Source organism: Sciurus vulgaris (assembly GCF_902686455.1).
Source record: "Sciurus vulgaris genome assembly, chromosome: 1".
Lineage (NCBI taxonomy): Eukaryota > Metazoa > Chordata > Mammalia > Rodentia > Sciuridae > Sciurus > Sciurus vulgaris.
This window is the reverse complement of record NC_136461.1, coordinates 25908266-25930991: the sequence shown is the minus strand read 5'-3', so window position 1 is coordinate 25930991 and position 22726 is coordinate 25908266. Positions and strand designations below refer to the sequence as shown.

The following is a 22726-nucleotide window of genomic DNA, read 5'->3' as shown; positions in this document are numbered from 1 at the left end:
CTCTCTTACCCTGCAGGGAGATACTCTGTTTGCTTAATAAACCCTCTTATGTCAATAAATAAGTTAATTAATTAATTAATTAAAAAAAAGAAAGGTACCTTCCCCTGAAGAATTCTAATTGACAAAAATTACACTCCATAAACAAGCACACAAACATCCTTTAATGATTTATCAATTCTATTCTTAGAATTTATCCTACAAAAACACCTTAACAAGTATACAAAGACATGTAGAGGAAAACATATCCAATATTGTTTATAATAATGAAAAACTGAAAATAATTTATACATGTATAAAAGAAGAAGCTGGTTAAATTATAATATAGCCAAAGAATAAAATACTAAGGGGCCATTTAAAAGAATGCAATAAGACTATACCCACTGACACAAAAAGATGTCTATGCAATTGAATGAAAAAGAATGGCATTCATATGATTCCTGCACATACACATAAATTCTCATATGCCATATGTATCTGTGGTCATAGAAAAAAGTCTGGAAAGATATATATTAAACTCTTAAAATCAGTTATCTTTGGAGAATGATAATGATAAACATTTTTACTTTCTACTTTATTGATTTCTATACCATAAATTGAATGTATTACTTTTATAATCATAAAAAGAATTCTTTAAAATGCTATAGCGCAAAGATTCTAAAGAGGACATTAAAAGATGTTATAAACAAAGTAGAAACCTTTAAAACTGTTAAGTATAATTTTCTATATAAGTCACACTGGCACAACGTGTTACTATATTTCAACACATTAATAACAGTAAAATATTTCATGGAAAATAAAAAGCAAGACTCATAATTCAAATTAATCTGCTAAAAGTACTAACAGGATGTGATGAGATCTAGATTAAATGTAATTGGACCATCACATAAATCAACCCTAACCATGCTAATGCTAAATGCTTTGTCTAGACTTAAAACCATCTAAAGATTGTTTTCTCAAATGGTACTTACAGTTCTCCACAATTTCGTCAAAAACTGCACCACTTTTCTGTTCAAACTGAAAAAGCAAAAAAGGAAAGAGAAAAGTAACGTTATTCTCATATTCTTCATTCATACTTCTTGGTATCCTTCCCTATTCCTCCAGGAGCTCTAATTTTATTTTGTGGTGCTGGGGATTGAACCCAGGGCCTTGTGCATACAAGGCAAGCACTCTACCAACTGAGCTATTTCCCCAGCCCCTCAGGAGCTCTAATTTTCAAGACAAATTATGCAAATAAACGACATAAACAAAAACATTTCCAAATGGGAGTAAAATAAAATTTAGGATGAACAAAAACTGTTCTTAGGCCAAAGCCTCCAAATCAGAACCCAAGAACTATATTACATTTTCTATCTTATTAATCACTCTTATAATAAATCACACAAAAAAGGATGACCACATATATCCATCCATAATAAGCACAGTCAACACTTAAGAACCTATAAACTCTTGGGCTGGGGTTGTGGTTGGGGTTGTGGTAATAGCGCTTGCCTAGCATATGTGAGGCACGGGGTTTGATTCCCCAGTACCACATTAAAAACAAAACAAAACAAAACAAAAAAAAATAAAACTATAACAAAGTAAAGGTATTGTGTCTATCTACAACTAAAAATATTTTTTTAAATGATGTCCTCTTCACTAATTCTGCCTTCCTTCCTTCCTTCATTGAAAAAAGAAGAAGAAGAAGAAGAAGAACTTAAGGAGAATTACATAAAGACTTACCAAAACCAAATTAAACAGAACAACTGGCAATGACAATTTCTAATCTTAGGCTAAGAGCAGAAATTTGTTGTTCTCAAAATGAAAGTAAGTCGTGTTACAGGGATATTTTCAATTGAGTATATTAAGGCTTAAGATAGAAGTAGAGTCAAGTCAAAAGAAATTCTAGACCTTAACAGACACAGAGGTGAAATTAAAACATAAGCAACTCCACCAAGGAATTAAAGAGGTAGCATGCTCCACTTTGAGTCTTCAAAAACCTCCTTACTTTGGCAAATCTTAGTATTTCAGCCTCCTGTATATACCAATGACATAAGAACACAAGAACACCACTTCTTGATAAACCTTGCCTCCTAAAACTCAGAGTTGGCCACTCCATTCAAGACAGAAACAGAATTACCTAGCTACCTACATAACTGCAAAGAAAACATAGTAGCTATAGAAATTAACAGTGCCTGATATTCACTATATGAGAAGAAAAAACAAACAAACAAACACAGCATCCCATGTTCCTAAAAGAAATTAACTCCAGGGAAGAGAAGGTTCAAAGTGAACAAATGGAAAACCACTCAAGAAGGAAACGGGTAATTTAAAGTAAAAAAAGCTTCTAAATGTTTTAAGTTAAATCTTGAAATTTTGAGAGGCTACATATGCAAAATAATAACAATAATTGCATGAGGTCATGAGAAGAAAAAAAGAAAAATATTTGGAAACAAGAAAATGACTGCCAAAATAAAAACTTTATTGGGAAGGATGACAAAATTCTTGATCAATTAAAAAAAAAAAAAAAAAAAAGACAAAAAACTAGAAATAATTTGAGTGACATGAAGATGAAATCATAGGTCTGACAACAATCTCAAAGGTACCCAAAGGGGCTGGGGTTGTAGCTCAGTGGCAGAGCACTTGCCCAGCAGGTGTGAGACATTGGGTTCGATCCTCAGCACCACATAAAAACAAATAAAATAAAGGTATTATGTCCATCTACAACTTAAAAATAAATAAATTTATATATAAAGGTACCCCAGAAGAAGGGAATAATGTAAATCAAAATTTCTTGAACTGAAAATACAAATATCTGGTGACTGAATGGGCCCATCCAATACCAAAGAGGTAGAGAAAAGATACAGATAAATTTCAGAATTCCAAAAGAAAGTAAGAGGAGTTGTTTTTAAAATGCATAAACTGGCACAGGGGAAGGGGGGCACCCACCATATTTTTTTTTAATGTTATATGCTTTTTATAAAATATTGACCATAGACAATTTACCAACCATGTTCAACCAATAAAGGAACAACCTTGCACAATGTTATAAGGAAAAAAAAAATAGCACTCATGATATTACCAAAATGAAGTAGGTCTATAATTTATGAGTGACTTAAAAGATTCCCCGCCGCCCCCCCTGAGGCGCCAGGGATTCAAACCGCGACCCTTGCGCATGCTAGGCGAGCACTCTCCAAAACGAGCTATTTCTACAGCTCCTAATTTTTTATTTATTTATTATTATTATTTCTTTTAATCCTCTAAGGCACTGGAAATTCGAACTGCAGCCCTTGCGCATGCTAGGCAAGCACTCTCCAATACAACCTATTTCTTCAGCTCCAGGAGTTTGTAAGGAACATAACCTTTACATTTTTTGAGCTGACACTAAACCTAACTCCTAAGATCAGACTCCATTCTATAGGAAAAAGTATCTCCTCTCTAAGCCGGACACAAAAAAGATGAATAACTTCCACAGTGTTCTAAAAAAGAAAAAGAGAAAAAAAAAATAAAACATTTAATTTAGACCCTCTACAATTTCATATGAAAAATACTAAAATGAAAATGAGGAAAAATAATTAAAATTACTCTGAATATAAGAAATAGCAACTGATCATTCTCAGGAAATGAACAAATCTAGTCAGGAAGAACACCGGGTGTTGCCAGGCAGGCATGGTGGCACACGCCTGTAAGCCCAGTGACTCAGGAGGCTAAAGCAGAAGGATCACAAGTTTGAGGTCAGTCTCAACAACCTAGTGAGCCCCTCAGAAGCTTAGTAAGACTCTGTTTCAAAATAATAAATAAAAAGGACTGGGGATTTAGTTCAGTGGTAAAGCACCCCCTGGATTCAATTCCCAGCACCAAAAAAAGCGGGGAGGGAGGAAAGAATCAGGTGTTAAAATTTCAGAAAACACTCTTTCAAAATGTCAAAGATTTCAGAATTAAATTTCCTTCTCTACAGGTTCAAAACCAAACTCCTGTTTTCCTGCTTCTCCCTCCCTCCTCCTCCTCTCAAAACAAAAGACTAAAACATTGCCTCTTGATCACCAACCAATTTACAAATAGACAAAATTATACCCAGTCTCTTTTGTTGGAAATGGGTATACATTTCAAAACCCTGGGGAAATAAAATAGATTAGTGGCTGCCCAAGGCTAGGGCAGGAGCAGGAGGGAGAATCAGTAAACAATTTACTAACGGATACGCACAACTATGAATACAGCAGTTCCCCTTATCGGCAGAGGATACTTTTGAAGAAACTCAGTGGATGCCTGAAAGTATGGATGGTGCTAAACCCTATATATACTATGCTTTTTCCCTATACTTACATATCTATGATAAAGTTTAATTTATAAATTAGGCACAGCAAGAGATCAACTATTAATAACAATTATAACTGTAATAAATAATATGAATGTGGTCTCCTCTCTCATATCTTACTGTACTATACACTCACCTTCTAGTGAGGATGAGATGATAGAATGTCTACTTGATGAGATGAAACGAAGTGAATGATGTAGGCACTGTGACATGCCTACTGTGTCAGTTATTTGAAAATAAACACTGCTATTTGATAATAGCATTACCTCATTTCAATGGAAATCACATATATGAAGGTACAGTATCAATTAAGGATAGTCTAGTTTTAGATGACTTTTTAAATTTTGCTTTTAATTCAAATCTGCTGATGACCACTCACTTAACATTATACAAGCAGATAACATTAACATGATTCTCAAATGTTGGGCAAGACTCCAGAATATCCGCTTGGCCTATGTTCTCACCAACTGAGTAACAACAAACAACAAGTAACAGGTTGGGTGTGATGGCAAACACAGGTAATCCCAAAGGCTCAGGCAGGTGGATTGCAAGTTAAAAGGTCAGCCTCAGCAACATAGCGAAGCCTTAGGAAACTTAGCAAGACCCTGACTCAAAAATTAAAAAGGTTGCAGATGTGGCTCAGTAGTTAAGCACCCTACGTTCAAACTCTGGTACCAAAAGGAAAAAAAACCATCACAACATGTAATACTTAGCTTCATGATGATACTATGGTTTTACTAAACTGAAGTTTGAGTGCTTCTTGTTCATTCTATATTTTAGATGCTTTCCCCTCACCCCATGCTGGGGACTGAATTCAAGGTCTCTTGCATGCTAAACACATACCTTACCATGATGTAAGCCCCAAATCTGTACAACCTATATATTTATAAATTAGACAGAAGCAATTCACAATTTAGCTTGAAAATCAAAGTCATACTACTCATCCTTCAAGTTTAAATGAAAAGATTAAAGTGAACCTAAAGTTGATTTTCTTTCTGTAATACTATTTTGGAGAGAGAGCAGTTTTCTCAAAACTACAAAACCAAAAAAGAAAATAGGAATGTGGATCTTAATTCAATACTACAAATATCACTGAATTTTTAATCAGCAACAAAGTCTCATAGTTTCTACACATTAACTATTGCATGTTACTATGTAACTATTGCATGTTTAAGCTTATTTTATATACACCATTAAAAACAATCAAAGCACATTAGTTAAAAGCCTACGCCACTCTCAAATTGCTTGATTTTAAATTTCAACTCTGGCCACTTACCAGCTATTCAAAAGTCCATAAAATCTAGATATAGAGATACCTACTTCATAGGCTAGTTAGGATTAAATTTTTAAAAGTACAAAAGACTTAGCATGGTACTTTGTCAAATTGTAAATACAGTCGGGCAAGGTGGCAAACACCTATAATCCCAGTGGCTCAGGAAGCTAAGACAGGAGGATGGTAAGTTCAAAGCCAGCCTCAGCAAAAGGGAGGAGCTAAGCAACTCAGTGAGACCCCATCTCTAAAAAGAAATACAAATTAGGGTTGGGGATGTGTTTCAGTGGTTGAGTGCCCTGAAGTTCAATCTCCAGTACCCACCCGCCCCACCCCCCCAAAAAAAAGAGACATATTTCCCTGCTTTAAAAATTAAGAGTTCACTAAATATTTATAGAAATATACCCACTTTAAAAAATAAAAGCACTGGACAAATGACACACGGTCCCTTGTATTTCAAAAATTAAGCGATGGGGGTCATAATATAATTTTTACTTACAAAACTTAAACCAAACACTCAAGTACCCTAATTCCAGAGGAGGGGGTATGCTTTATATAGTGTGAATTGATAAACAAATCACCTGCACACACACCCCAGCCAACCCTCCAAAGAGGATCACAATTAGAAATATATTGGATTCTGGATCAATAATTCTTATTTTTAGAAAGTTAATTTTCTCTTCTACCCCTGATACAAACACCATGACACTTCACAAATTCCCTAGACATGAGTGATAATATGAATAATAACATTCTCAAACTGCTTTTAATATCTATGTAAAGAGTTCACATGATAAACTCTTTCAAAGACAAATAATTAACACATCAACAACTCCGAAATAGTGTGGGGAATTATGCTAAATTATTCACTGATTAAGAAAACAATAAAACTATCAAATAAGATTTATTTCTTCCTATCTAAAACCTTTTCTTTTGTTCCCTCTCTCATTTTAGCGGCAGCCTCAAACACCCTGGAGTTCAAGCTAGAGACCTCAAAATAAGAGTATTTCCCTCATTCTCTTTAATTATACATATCATTATTATTTCTAACATACCTTAATGTTTTAGATAAATCCTCTACTCTACTCCTTCTGCTTACATTTGTAGCTTTTGGATATGTTTTCAGTCCATACTCTATGCCAGACATCTTGCAATAAAATGGTGGGCAGAAAACAGACTCAACCCTTATTTCATGTGGAAAATACTTATCAAACGTCAACTAAAGAAATTAATGGTTACAGAGACAGACTGTAGGAACAGAACTCTTGTCAAATGAGAATGAGAAAGCCAGCCTAACCTATACCCAAGAGTCTGCGAAGGCAAAAAAAAAAAAAAACTATCCTATCCCTTCACTTAAGATCTAAAGGATAAGTAGAAATTAAAACAGTTGGACAGGTGGGAGGAGGTCAAGAAAGAACAGCAAATATAAAAGTTGACAGCAGAAGAACAAACAGAATTCAATGGCAGAAAGGTTAGCAGGATGAAAATTCAGGGAATAAAGCAGGTAGAGCAATATAAAGCTGAGGACAAAGTAATACACCAAACACTGCAGTACATTCTTCACAGACAGATGGTCAGGCATCCCAGTTTATATCTATCATCTGCACATAATTTTTTATATATATGGTACTGGGGATTGACCCAAGGGCACTTAAACACCAAGCTACACCCCATGTCTTTATTTTTTTATTTTCAGGCAAAGTCTTGCTAAATTGCTTAGGACCTCACTAGATTGCTGAGGCTGGTCCCAAACTTGTGATGCTCCTGCCTTAGCCTCTTGATGGCTGGGGTTATAGGCACAGGCCACATGCCCAGCTTCCTAGTAATTATTAGTGTGCTCCCCTTCAACTCTCAAAAAAAAAATGTCTGTTTGCTCACCCTAAATATCAGTCGTACTGGACTTTATCCTGTGAAAAACCAATGAAGGAGGGAGGCAGCAAAATAGAAGATTTGGGTTTTAAAAGTAACCGCTATGAAGTAATGTCCTTTCTCACTCCTATACAAAGTTCTAATCATACCATTCTTATATTATTTCCACTCTTTGGGGAAAGACTTAATAAAATCTCACTGTTCTTTCAAAGTACAGCTGTTCAGTGAAACCTTTTCTGACCCTTTTAATAAATCATTTCTCTTTTGTAGCCCTTGATTTATATTTCACTTATAGTCACTTGTGATAGTTAATTTATGCATGTATCAGTATCACCTTCTAGATCAATCTTTTTTTATCCTCGGATATCAACAGGCCCTAGCACACTGTATTTTGCATATTCTCTCAATATCATTTAAAACAAATGACTGCCATAACTTTGTATTTCTCAATTTCTGAGATTAAAAAGTAAAAAAAAAAGAGTTCTGTGATCAACCCAAGCACAGTGAGGTACACCTATAACCTCAGTGCCTTAGGGAGCTGGTCCAGGCAGGAAGATCGCAAGTTTGAGGCCTCAGCAATTTAATGAGTCGCTGTCTCAAAATTAAGGACTGGGAAGACATAGCTGTGTGTTAAAGAGTGCACCTGGGCTCAATCCCCAATACTAACTGTGCCATGAAAGAAAGGAAAATAAAAGGAAGGGAGGAAAGGAAAGGAGAAAGAAAAAAGAAAGAAAAACTTTCTGTGGTCAAGTAAATACGGAAAATAGAAATCTGTTTTGGTGATTAACAATGCATGTTGATTCATTAAATGCTAACTAAGACTTCTAAAACTCAAGAAACCTGTATTATTTTTTATCCAGCATTTTCCAAATACACTTGATCATAGAACACTTTTGAAGGATAACACTAACAATATCAAACCACTTTGGGAAATGATACTAACTGGTGTCAGCATTAAAGATCATTAAGTTGGGGCTGGGGTTGTGGCTCAGTGGTAGAGCGCTTGCCTGGCATGTGTGAGACACTGGGTTCGATTCTCAGCACCACATATAAATAAATAAATAAATAAAAAATAAAGACTCATCAACAACTTAAAATATTAAAAAAAAAAAATCATTAAGTTGTGTGCATTAAGCTTTGACCAAAATATCCAACATGAACAACTTAAGAGGAGGAAAAGTTTATTCCAGCTCACGGTTTCAGAAGTTTAGTCCAGGGTTGGCAGTCTCCACTGCTCTGGGCCCGAGGTGGGACCTGAAGTGGGACCCGAAGTGAGGCAGAACAAAATGGTGGAAAGGTGTGGCGTAGGAACTTCTCATAGCCAGGAGGGAGACAGAGATAGGGGAAGGGGCCGGAGGGAAGAGGAACCCTTCCAGGGCACGCCCCCATGACCCACCTCCTCCAGCCACGCCCCACCTGCCTACAGGCAGTCAGTTTGCTCAAACTAGGATGGACTGATTGGTTACAATTCCCATCATCTCATCTTTTCACCTCTGGATATTCCTGCATGAACACAGGGGCTTTTGGAGGACTCCTCAAATCCAAACAATAACATGAATTCCTATACATTTTAATACAAGAAAATCTCTTTCAATATTTAGTAACATAATCCAAAGTAATATGAGATTTTTAGTTCATTTCTGGAACTGGGGATGTAACTCAGTGATAGAGCACTTGCCTAGCATGCTTAAAGCCCTGGGTTCCATCCCCAGAACCATAAAAGCAAATCAGTATATAAAATAATACCTGCACTCATGTTCATTGCAGCACCATTCACAATAGCCTAGACAGAGACAACCCAAGTAGTGATCAATAGATGGATGAAATTGGAGAATATCATGCTAGGTGAGATAAGCCAATCTCAAAAAACCAAAAGGCGAATGATCTCTCTGATAAGCGGATGATGATACATAATGGGGGGTGGGAGGGGGACAAGAATGGAGTAAGGAAGGACTGCATAGAGGGAAAAGAGGGATTGGGGGGGAATGTGGTGTCTTCTCTCAGTCTTTCTCATCCCTCCCCTATCTCACAGAAATACACAATGGAACATTATTCAACCTTTAAAAAGAAGGAAATGATGTATCCTCCTCTAGTCTGTATGTCTAGATGAGATACATCTGACCACAGTGTGTTGACTATAGACAAAGTCATCACAAAATGTTCTCTTTTGGGTTAAAAGATGAAGATGCTATACAGTAGGGTATGAGTGTTTGCATGTCATCCTCCCAATTTAATTCATACCATAGAGTGGCTACAAAAGCTTTTAACTATTCTTAGATTTTCCAAAATTTTTTAAAAATTAAGTTCACTTTTTTATAGCTGAATAATTTTAATGACCATTTGGAGCAACTCTTTCTCAGTAATCACTGTATGTGTTTTCTTTAACTTTTATATACATTATGGCTATCTTATAGTAAGTGGTTGGGTAGAAACACTTTTTATTTGAATTCTGGAAGGTTTTATGGATGACCAATTCTAAACTGACAGGGTATGTGTAAAAATCAAAGTCTGTCTTATTAGTAAATTAGATCCTTTGTATTGTGAGGCATATTCATTCTAATTGTAATGACAATTTAAATTATATACATTAATCTTCTATAAGATAATATTTTCTATAATATGCCACCTATGTATCTCCTTGACAGTGTAACCATTGATGCTTTCCTCTTATCTACTTATTTTTAAATTTATTTAAATGCATACCGTTGGTTAGGCATACACTAATCTGTAAGAATTCCAAGTACACATATATAAATATATCAACTTTTGAAGATTTTGGAAAAAAAAAAAAAATGGAAATGCTGCAGGGGCCCAGTGGACTGGCATACCTGAAAGGACTTCTGAGGCTGAAGTAGGAGGATCACAATCTCAAAGCCACCCTGGAAAACCCTGTCTCAAAATAAAAAATAAAAAGGGCTGGGGGTGAGGCTCAGTGATCAGAGTGCCCCTGGGTTCAATACAGCAGCAAAGGAGGAATTCTGTCATTTTCAATTACATGAATGGACCTGGAGGGTGTAAGGTTAAATGAGAAAAGCCAGACACAGAAAGACCACAAGATCCTATTTATATGTAGAAGCGTTTCTTTAAAAAAAAAAAAAAAATCAAACTCATAGAAACAGGGTAAAACAGTGGCTACCAAAGACTGGGAGGTGTGAGAATTGGGGAAATGTTGGTCAAAGGACACCAAATTTCAGTTAGGAGAAAATATACTGTGGTGAACCTAAATAACAGTATGTTGTATACTTGAAAATTGCTAAGTAGATTTTAAGTATTCTCACTACAAAAGCATGGTAAGTATGTGAGGTAATGCCTATGTGAATAGCCTTAGTCATTTTCCACAATGTGTACATAAATCAACACATACTGTTCACCATATATGTAATTTCTACTTTTCAATTAATTTTTTTTTTTTATCAAGGAAAATGAAAAGAACATCTGCAAGTCTCCACTGCCAATCTTATCGCCCTCCTTCCTTCCCTCTTTGTTATTAAAGATGTGCTATCAATGTTCCTACCAAACTGAGGTCAACTCCTTCACTTGGGCACTAATTTAAATCACACTCTCTCTTACTTTCTTAGAGACACTGTCCTGAAGTCTCCATTTTCTCTCCTACACCATCAATTTTCCCCTTTCTAATGGATTTTTCCCAAAACATACACACATGATATATTATTTCTTCCATCTCAAAAAACGGTTCTCAGGCTGGGGTTGTGGCTAAATGGTAAAGCACTTGCCTAGCACGTGTGAGGCACTGGGTTTGATCCTCAGCACATTTAAAAACAACAACAACAACAAAAACCGGTTCTCACATCTCCCTATTCCCCTAGAAATACTGCCCACTTTTCTTCTCCCCTTGACCAGCAAGAGAGTTGTTTACACATGCTGCCTCTCAGAGTTGTACCATACATGCTTACCTACTTCATTAAGGCTTTTGCTCCTATTTCTACTGAAACTGTTCTTGTCAATGTCATGAAGGACCCCTCTATGCTGCTAAACCCAAAGATCAATTCCCTTTCTTAACAAAAACAAAACAAAGCAAAACAGACTATAACAAGCAACCATTTACAGCAGAAAAACTGAGACCACTACTTCACACCAAAATAAATTTCAGATAAGTTAAAAATAATTTTGGGGGGAAAAAAAACACCAAACATACTAGAAAATAATTAAATCTTTTAACCAGAAACATAAATCTTCATAAAAAAAGATTTTTAAAAGCTTAACCACAGTTTTTAATATTGCTTTAAGACTTAAAATCAAACTAGTTTGTATTAATAGTATGTCAATGGTTAATATCTTATTTACAAAACAATCTTAAATTTATCTAAAGACAACCATCCCAAATGATGATATATAGTACATAAATACTAAACATATACTCCCCTCCAAAAATCAAACTTAAAATCAGATACCACTTTCTCTGACACTGACAAAGATATAAATAAGTACAGAGAGAGAGAGAAAAATTCCCCATTAATTTTTTTTAACAGTATATCTTGGAAATTCCTCTTTACATAGAAATTTACCTCACTTCTCATAGTGACTATATTATGTTTATTGTCTTATATTGATGGATGTTTAAGTGGCTTCCAGCTTTTTTTTTATAAATATAATATTGTAGTTGTCATCCTTGAAACTATAATTTGGCTTATACATGTTAGTTTATCTGTAGAATCAATTCCTAGAAGTAGAACCACGACATTAAAGGACACAGACTTTTAACTTGTTGATATGTTACCAAATTGCCCAACAAAAAACATTCCAATATTCCCACCTACCAGTGTGCATTTTGTTGTTTTACTTTATATTTATTTTCATTTTTGTTTCTCCAGTTTTGAGTAACACTCTGGCTACTAACCATGTCATTCATGTTTCTAACCACTACCTGAATAGAGTTTTGTAGGTGGCCTAAAACAGTGATTCCCCAACCATTCGAGCCAGCAATAACACTCAGCAGGAACCTCATTCTGTGTCAAACACTTTTTTCAAGCTCATCAGTTAATTATACTTAATCTCCCCCAAAATTTCAGAAGGTAGGTACTTGTTAACACCTCTGTTTTATAGACAAAGAAACAGAAGTACCGAGAGAGTGAGGGGACGGCATACATAAACAGCTCCAAGAGTCTCTTAAGAAAAAAATCCAAATTTCTAAATAAATATTATACTCCAGAACCTACCTTCAGAACCTACCTCCAGAACTCCTACCTTCCCTTACAGCTCCTACTTTCCCTAACTTCATGTTCCTATTATATTTTCATTACCCAAACAAATGCTCTAGCTATTATGAATGACCTATAGCTCACCCAATCTTTCAGGTAGTTTCAATACATCTGGACTGTTGTACAGTTGTTAACTTTTACAGTTTTCATTCAAGAGCAAACACCTACTGAGCTAAAGTTACAAATCCTCTATGATGCCTTAATCTTGCACACACTCAACTTTCTAAACAAAGTATAATTCACAACTCTCTTCCCAGTTCCTCTGGGGTAGATGTGTCTTAGGACAACAATTCTGCAAAACATTACTTCAAATCTGAAAATACCATAAAGAATCAACTACTCAGGCATTTTGGAAGCTGTACAATGAAATATTCCATTCTTTTTATAGTCTAATCTACCTACAAATAACAGGGGTTATACAGTGATTTTTAATTCCATTTTGGAGACTATCTTCTTTAACAAATCAATAAAAATAAACTTTTTGTACAATGACCTTTAGAATTATACAAAAATTGAACAATCTAGTTGGTTTCTTTCAAAAAAATCTAAATGAAATCAAGACTATAAGGGATCAGAAACAAATTTTCTTTTTATAATTATCAATGAATCTTTCATTTTATTTATTTATCTGTGGTATTGAGTATTGAACCCAGGGCCTTGCACATGCAAGGCAAGCGCTCTACCACTGAGCCACAACTCCAGTTCCTCTACATTTCTTAAAGCCAGAAGGTAGGCAAAAGAGCATCCAGCTAGATGTGGGGTGGGGGAGATGACAGTTTTTCTCCTACTACACTATCACATCTTCAGAAGATACTGAGTGTCCTATAATTCAGTTCAATTCTGATACTATCTACCTGGAGTTATCATCAAGCTCCACAGGCTGAAGGTCCAGTCCTATAAAACTTTTCCTTACTACAGATGCCAATCACAAGCCCCAAGTTGTGACCTATGATTCTGACTAACCAGCTATAAATCAGGTTCCCACAATCTCTTCCTCAATTTATTAGTAACAATGAGCTCATGGAACTCAGAGCAACACTTAAACTTAGGTTTATTGCTTTACAATAAAAAATAAACATGAACACTCATTTAAGAGAAGACACCTAGGTCAAGGTATTGCAAGGAAGGAGTTTTCATATCTTCTATAGACATGTTAACTTTCCAGTGCTTCCATATGTTCAGTAATGGGGACACTCTATGAACTCCACTCTGGGGATTTTATGGATACTTCATTATGAAGGCATGATTGATTAACACTGGTCACTGATGACTGACTCAACCTTTAACCCTCCAACCATGCCTAATCTTTCTGGGACCAATACCCACCCTGAAAACTGTCTAAAAGCCCCCAGCCACTGATCCAGAATACAAAAGACACTTCTAATTCCAGAGATCCAAGGATTTTAGAATCTATGTGCCAGGAACCTGGGACACATATCAAATAAATATTTCTTCCATCATAATGTCACACTAGCCTAGAGAGAATTTTTGACTGTTCTGCTTTGTTATAAGTCTAGCACCTATAACACTGCATAACATAAAAAAGTTCAATAAAAGTTTGCTAAATAAAAGAATCAATCAAGCACTTCAAAAGTTGCTTAGATCAAATGTTTAAACATCCTTAAGTGCACCTTAAATTGTGCAAGAATCTTCAAGATTACACAGAAGATCCAAATAATTTTTTATGCTTGCAACAGACCCCTCCAGAACCAAGGTCCAATCCTCCTCTTTCACCCCACAATGGTAATGATTGTTTCTTCCTTTTATTACCCCAATTCAAACATCCTTTACTTATTCTTTCAAATGTATTCTTCCTAATGATTTTTATAATTATTTTCTCAAGTTGGAAAATGCAACAAATGTTATGGAAAAAATTATATTTTTTATGCAAGCAGCCATACAGCAGGACCATAAAAATGGTCATACAAGCTGAAAACATGCAAAGTAATCTTAAAGGTCAAAGGGAAAAATTTAAATTGTTTCATGACCTTTTGAATTTTTATTAAAACATTAAAACTTTGCCACTTTAAATGTATAGGGAAATGAAAAATACGGTATAACTAGTAACTTAAACCCAAGAAACTCTAGCCAGGTATGGTGGCACAAGCCTATAATTCCAGCAGCTCAACCTGCCTCAGCAATTTAGTGAGGGCCTAAGCAACTTAGTGAAACCCTACCTGTCTCTAAATAAAATATAATACAGGGTTGGTGATGTGGCTCAGCAATTAAACACCTCTGGGTTCAATTCCAGTACCATAAATAAATACATACGTACATATATATATACATACATACATACCCACACACAAGAAACGGTGAGGATCCAAGTGGTGTTTTTTGTTGTTGCTGCTGTTTTGTTTACTTGAGTGGTACTGGATATGCAAGCTAGGCAAATGCTCTACCAACAGACTAACAGCCCCAGTCTGAAGTGTTTTCTTTGGGGCACAACACTGGCTGAGCATTATGAGAGGCCCTGGGATCCATACCAGCACTAGAAAAAATTCAATTCAAACACATCCACACACATAACAAGCACTTTTTTCCATGCCTTGGCAAAGTGTCACAATTCTTTCTAAGTTTTTATTAGTTTCCAAAATTTTACCCTTTACCCTTTCAATCTTGTGAATATCTCCAAGAGTTCTTTACTCTGAAACTGTTACCAGTATCATTTCTACTAGGACATCTTCATCCTTTCTGTTATTTATGTTGAATATGCCTTTACTATAAATTCCTGAGACTATGTATCTATATACTTCTCCTTAAGGCCACTTGGCAATTCCATGTTTTTTCATTACACAAGTTAGTGAGGATGGCTTCTAAAAATGACCTATTTTAATCAGCACTAAACAGGTGAAAACCCTAACTACTCAACTTAATCAATCCTTGTAATGTGGATACAAATTTCACAGCAGCATCTCTATCTTCTCTAGTAGCTTCATTTCACCAGAAAGATTATTAATCCACACGCATTCTGAAAAAACAGAACTAGTCTTTACTGACATAAAAAGTTCTTTAATCTCCTTTTCATTACAGTTTTCTATCAACGCAGCTAACTTCAACACATTTGTGTCTGAATGCTGGAAAAACTGATGTGGGATCGGTTACTAAGATATTTAAATGATGTTGAAGCTATTTGTTTCTTATATTTATTGAACTTTTTCAACCTAGTCACACAATAGCTACATGTAGGCCTAGCACCTGTCCTATCTTCATGTACCTTTCATCATCTTCAACTCTTTTAACATACACTTTATCAACTCCCATGTTACCACTTTTCATTTCTTTTCCACATTTTCATCTTCGTTGGCCAATTCTGTATATGAGTTGTGTGTACACAGTGACCAATTCAAAGAGACTGAAATAAGTGATATGACTGGTCACCAAACATGACAGAAATTTGTCAATTACATAGTGATTTCATTTACTATGGTAAACTGTTGTTATGGCACTGGTGTTTGAACTGTGCCATCTGAAATTCTAAGCACACCAGAACTGTGAAGTAAGAACTAACTGTACAAATAAAAAATCTTCAAATAGATGGGGAAAATATTTGCTGTCAAATATGTAACAGGGGCAGCAGGGGCTGTGGTTCAATGGGAGAGCATTTGCCTAGCTTGTGCAAGACACTGGGTTTGATCCCTAGCACCACCCAAAAAACACAAAAATTAAAAAATAAAGGAATACATCTCAACAAAGACTGCCACTTTCTGTATTATTATGTTCTAGTCACTGCTCTGCTACTAATTCACTAACAGACATTAAGCTAGACACTTAAATCCTCTGGCACTCAAATTCTTCAGTCTACGTAAAAATAAAAGTTTTCTCAATCTTGATGTTCACAGTTTGCTATCAAGCTAATCATTAACTAAGAATTCAAATTAGTACAATGGTAACTGAGGACCTGATAAATTAGTCTAAACTAGGCATGGTGGCACACACCTATAATCCCAGCAATATGCTGAGGTGGAAGGATCACCAAGTTTGACAGCAGGCTCAGCAACTTAGTGAGACGCTGTCTCACAAAATAAAGAAGGCCAGGTGCAGTGACGCACGCCTGTAATCCCAACAGCTTGGGAGGCTGAAACAGAAGGATCAAAGCCAGTCTCACCAACAGCAAGGTGCTAAGCAACTCAGTGAGACCCTGTCTCCCAATACAAAATAGGGATGGGGACGTGGCTCAGTGGTTGAGTGCCCCAGTCCTCCCTCTCCCCCGCCCCCCAAAAAAAAAGGAAAGATAAAAGAAAAAAGGGCTGGGGATGTTAGCACAGTAGTAAAGTGCCCTGAGTTCAATCTGCAGCATGCACACAAAAAAGAGTATATAACATTCTTTCTCAATGTGCCATTTTTCTTTCTCAATAATGACTTTTTATCCTATTAACTTTTCATTTAAAATGGAATGCAATTCATCTTCTTTTCATATTTTTATTTCAAAGTTTATATAAACTTTGTTAAACAAAATTATTATTTCCAGTGAAATTATCGGACTTCTGAACTAAAATTTAAATAGCTTTGTTTCTCCCTCAATACAAAACTGGCTATCTACTATCTACCAACTTGTAGATAAGATTATCAAATTGTAATTCACATTTCATGTGCAGGCTATTACAAATAGCTATGGGGCTGGGATTGTGGCTCAGTGGTAGAATGCTCACCTAACATGTGTGAGGCACTGGGTTTGATCCTCAGCACCACATAAAATAAATAAATAGGGAGAGGGTGGGAGAAGATAAGATAATAGAATGAGACAGTACTACGCTATGTATATATATATGATTACATGAATGGTGTGAATCTACCTTGTGTACAACCATATAAATGAAAAAGTTGTACCCCATTTGTGTACAATGAATCAAACTGCAGTCTGTAAAAATAAAAATTTAAAGAAATAAAGGTATTGTGTCCATCTACAACTATAAAAAAAAAACAGATTCATTAAAAAAAAAAATCTATTGCCAAACATAGGGTATAACTTCCCAGTCACTGTTGATAAAATAGTTTTTAAAAAAAAAAATTCAATTATGAAAAATTATCATCTTAAAGTGATTTAATAACTTCATGGCAGCTAAAGAGAATCAAGTTACACAGATTTGGAAAGGAAAAGTAAAACCTTTAGTAGTTACATATTGCCTCCTTTTTAATCTGCATGTGTAGAGTGTGCTATATCTATCTTTGAAATAAAATGAAGAAAATGTGTTCCCCAAAATTCTGTGTAAGTTGGGAAGTTTCTAAACTACACTTTTTGTCACATTTTTCTAGATCAAAAACAATGCATCAAGTATTTATTAGCTTGGAAAATCAAGAACATTTGTGATAAAATTCATGCTGCCCCTTAAGGAAAATATTTTCAGTGCTTTGTAAAATCTGCAAATATGAACATGTAAATCTTAAAACTTACAAATAAAAGAACAACATAAGTTTCTTCAATTATTTAAGTTAAAACCAAAAACCACTTGAACTACTTGCCTTCAATTAGTAATCCCTGACTTCAAATAAGGAAATTATCACAACCTCCAAAATGTAAAAATGAATCCAAAGAAAACTCTGAAATAATATTGACAAAAAATTGAAGAGACAACTAATGTCTAGATTTTTCCAAAGCATCTGTTTGATGAAGAAAAAGATCATTCTACCTACAAAGATACCTGCAACCATATAAAAAGCTTTTGAAAAGAGGGAACCCCAGAAGCAGTGATTTTCAGACCCATAAAGAATTCTTTACATGAAATTCTTTACATGACCCTTTCAGAAGCCCCAAAAGTCAAAACTGTTTTCACTGTAATACTAAGTTAGTATTTATATTTTTCACTGTGTTGACATTTGCACAACTGGTACAAAAGAAATGGTGGGTAGAACTACTGAACTCATAAGCAGTGAGTTGCATTAAACTACACTGAGAGTCACTATATTCAACACAGTCGTAAATGTTATATAGTAAGCAATCTTAAGGGAAAGGATTTGTTGCTTTTTTGTCCCTTTATAATTTCATCCTAATGACAAGACAAATATTTTTAAAAGCTGAATCCCAAGCTTAAGGAATAATTTGTGATAAAGCCCACAAAGGTATATATCCCACAATCAAAAAATTCATAACATTTTTCCATAAAAAGAACAAGAAAAAGCAAAGACCAATAAAAATTATGCAAATCCATACTTTTGAATATTAATGGTTGTCATGAAAGTATATATTAGAGAGAAAAAAGCACTTAAACATTTTAAAATTTCTTAAGTGGGAAAAGCATTATAGAACTATATAGATCCAGGAAAAATTATATACATACATATATAAATTTTATTTTGGTATTGGGAATGAAATCTAGGGCACTCTACTATAGAGCTATATCCTCATCCTTTTTTATTTTTTATTTTGAGACAGGGTCTTGCTAAGCTGCCACAGCTGGCCTCCAACTTAAAATTGTCTCAGAGTAGTGGGATTACACAATAGTGTTACCATACCTGGCAAGGACTTTTATTTAAAGAATAACTCAAAAGCAAGACTAATCAGTTCAACTATAATTGTAAAATATTCTTTCCTTTAGTGATATCCCATTAACATTTTTTATAATTTTTATTAGTTGCTGATGGCCCTTTATTTTATTTACTTATTTATATTCGGTGCCAAGAATCAAACCCAATGCCTCACACTGGTAGAGATAGGAAAGCACTCTATCACTGATCCATAACTCCAGTCCCCCATTAATATTTTTTAATCACAAAAAAGACATTTCTACAATCTAAGTTCTTTGTGTTTTCCCAAAGTCACAACTAACGTGTGATAAGATTAAATATAATTACAATTTAGTATAATACTTAATATATTAAACTAGATGGCATTGATAGAGGCAGGCACAACTGGCACACACCTATAATCCCAACTACTCAGGTAGCTGAAGGAGGACTGCAAGTTCAAGGACAGTTTGGGCAAGGTATGGAGATCCTATCTCAAAATCAAATAAAAATCAAGGATGGGTTGTTAGCTCAAGGTAGTATGCTTGCTTAACTATATACCATGCCCTGGGTTCAATTCCTAGTTCCTCAAAAAATAAAAATAAAAAACAACAGATTTTTTTTTTACAACAGATTTTTAATTGCTAATAATTTTGTACTTTGACCTTCTGTTCTCTACCTATATTCTCTTTTTTGTTTGGTTGGTTGGTTTTATTTGCATTAGTGGGGACTGAACCCAGAGAACCCTAACACTGAGCTACTGGCCGACCTTTTCAAATGTTTTTAAGACAGGGTCCCCCTAAATTGCCCAAGCTAGTCTCAAACTTGTAATTCTCCTGCCTTAGCTTCCCAAGTAACCAGAATATAGGCATGCCCCACCATGCCCTGCACAAAGAGTACTTTTTCACTACATTTTCATATTTCTTACTTCTCACAACTTTTTGTTTGTTCTAATTGATTATACATGAGAGCAGAATGTATTTTGACACATTGTACATAAATGGAGCATAGCTTCTCATTCCTCTGGCTGTACAAGTGGTGCTGAGTCACACCAGTAGTGTAATTATTTATGTATATAGGGTAATAGTCTGTCTTATTCTACTGATCTTCCCATCCACTTCTCACAATTTCTAGTGTGGTGTTTTATCTTCAAGTTAGAAAAAAAAAAAAAAATTCAATAAAACTGTATCTAAGAAGTAAAAAACCTCAGCATTTCTGGATCATTCATCTTATATAAGAGATGTCTTCTTAAATAAACATTTTACTGAATGTACAAGATACCCCTATCTAAATTTAATGTAATGGATCTTCTATATGGCTTAGTTATCAGTATATTGCAAGTTAGTAAGTACAAAGCTTACCAAGCTATAGAAACTAGATGTTCTCAATTACATGTTTCTCAAACTTCTAATTTATGAAAAGTCCAAACATGCTGTTTTACAAACATATTTAAAGACTAGTAACTCTTGTTTTGTTGTTTTGCAGCACTGCTGATCAAACCCAGGACCTCACCTGGCACACTACTATTCATTAAAGAAATAATAATAATCATCATGTATCACTTTGATACACAGAAAATAAAAATTTAAGCCCTGGTGTCATATGATATATGCATTTAAGACATACAATGCGTTTCAATCTAATTTAGGGATCAGTGATACCAGGGATTGAACCCAGGAATGTGCTACCACTGAACTACATCCCGTCTTTTTTAATTTTTATTTGAGATTAGGTGCCAAGACCTTGAACTTGTAATCCTCCTGCCTCAGTCTCACAAGCAACACAGTTTACAGGCATGAGCCACTGCACAAGGCCACTTCAATACAAATATTGAAAAACAAAATAGCAACAACAACAGAAAGAAGACTAATTTTCACCAAAACGCTCACATTGTTACAAATATTCTAACCTCTAAAACTATCACTGTAAATAAAACTGACAGACAAAAGCTTACCTTCAAAAATACTTCTATTTAAAGTAGTACCCAGTACCCCATTTGTGTACAATGAATCAAAATGCAGTCTGTAAAAATAAAAAAAAAAATTTAAATACTTCCATTTTATTTATAACCATAAAAAATTACTGAAGTACTTTCATCAGGTAAAGAGCAAAACAATTTATTAATACATATTATACTATAGGATTCTATGCAGACTATAATAAGGTAAAAAGTTCTGGAGATGAATAGTGGTGACCATGGCACAATAGTGTGAAGTACTTAATACTACTATACTACACACTTAAAAACAGTAATGGGCTAATTTCTAGTTATATACTTTACCACAAAAACAAACAAAAGATAAGGTACCAAAGGGTAACACTTGTAGCTACACGAAGGTGCTTATAATCAAATTGCTGAAACCTAAAGATTTGAAAAAAAAAAAAAAAAAAAAACTTTACTAATAGAGAAAAATAACATATCACTTACATTTCTATTGATATTTCATCAGAAACCATTGAAGCCAAAAAAAGTGGGAAAAACATACTTAAAGTGCTTCAAGAAAAGAACTGTCAACTGACAAATCTACATGCAATGAAAATAACCTTTAGAAATAAACATGATGTAGAGACTTCTCTGATGAAGTTAAACTGCAAGTATTTGTTGTCAGTAGATATGTTCTGAAAGAACTGCTAAGTAAGACTAATTAAAAAGCAAAATGAGATTATCAAGAATACAAGCAACAATAGGTGTTGGTGAGGATATGGGGGAAAAAGGTACACTCATACATTGCTGGTGGGGATGCAAATTAGTGCAGCCACTCTGGAAAGCAGTGTAGAGATTCCTCAGAAAACTTAGAATGGAACCACCATTTGACCCAGCTATCCCACTCCTTGGCCTATACCCAAAGGACTTAAAATCAGCATACTACGGAGATACAGCCACATCAATGTTCATAGCTGCTCAATTCACAATAGCCAGATTGTGGAACCAACCTAGATGTCCTTCAATCGATGAATGGATAAAGAAACTGTGATACACACACACACACACAATGGAATATTACTCAGGCATAAAGAATAATAAAATTATGGCATTTGCAGGCAAATGGATGAAACTGGAGAATATCATGCTAAGTGAGATAAGCCGATCTCAAAAAAACCCAAAGGATAAATGATCTTGCTGATAAGCGGATGATGATACATAATGGGGGGTAGGAGGGGGGCAACAATGGAGGAAGGAGGGACTGTATAGAGGGGAAAAAAGGGTGGAACGGTGGGCCTGAAGGAAAAAAATAACAGAATGAGTCAAAAACTATTACCCTATGTAAATGTATGATTACACAAATGGTATGCCTCTACTTCATGTACAGAGAAACGAGATGTATCCCATTTGTTTACAATAAAAAGAAATTTTTTAAAAAAGTAAAATTATATCAGAAGAAAATTTAGGATACAATAATGAAGAAAAAGCAACAGAAATGTGAACTATCTAAATAAATATAACTGTAAATATAGCTTATTTTATTCTTGAGTTCTTTACCCAATGTGTTGAATATAAAAATAACATTATACAATGGACTTTCAATATTTGTGTATGTAATATGACACTTAAGGGAAGAGTAAAACCACCCTCCAAATTCACTAAATTTTACTTGGAAAGAAAATATTCATTCTGAGAAGCAAGTCTCAAAA

At 34.8% G+C, this 22726-nt stretch overlaps 1 protein-coding gene across 1 annotated transcript in view; it reads right to left on the bottom strand.

Moving 5' to 3' along the window:
• Positions 1 to 22726, bottom strand: part of ZMYM4 (zinc finger MYM-type containing 4) — a 179824-nt gene that overhangs the window by 98852 nt on the left and 58246 nt on the right. The window contains 1 exon segment of the mRNA XM_079130012.1: positions 969 to 1014. Within this exon segment, the coding sequence (XP_078986138.1) occupies positions 969 to 1014 (46 nt within the window).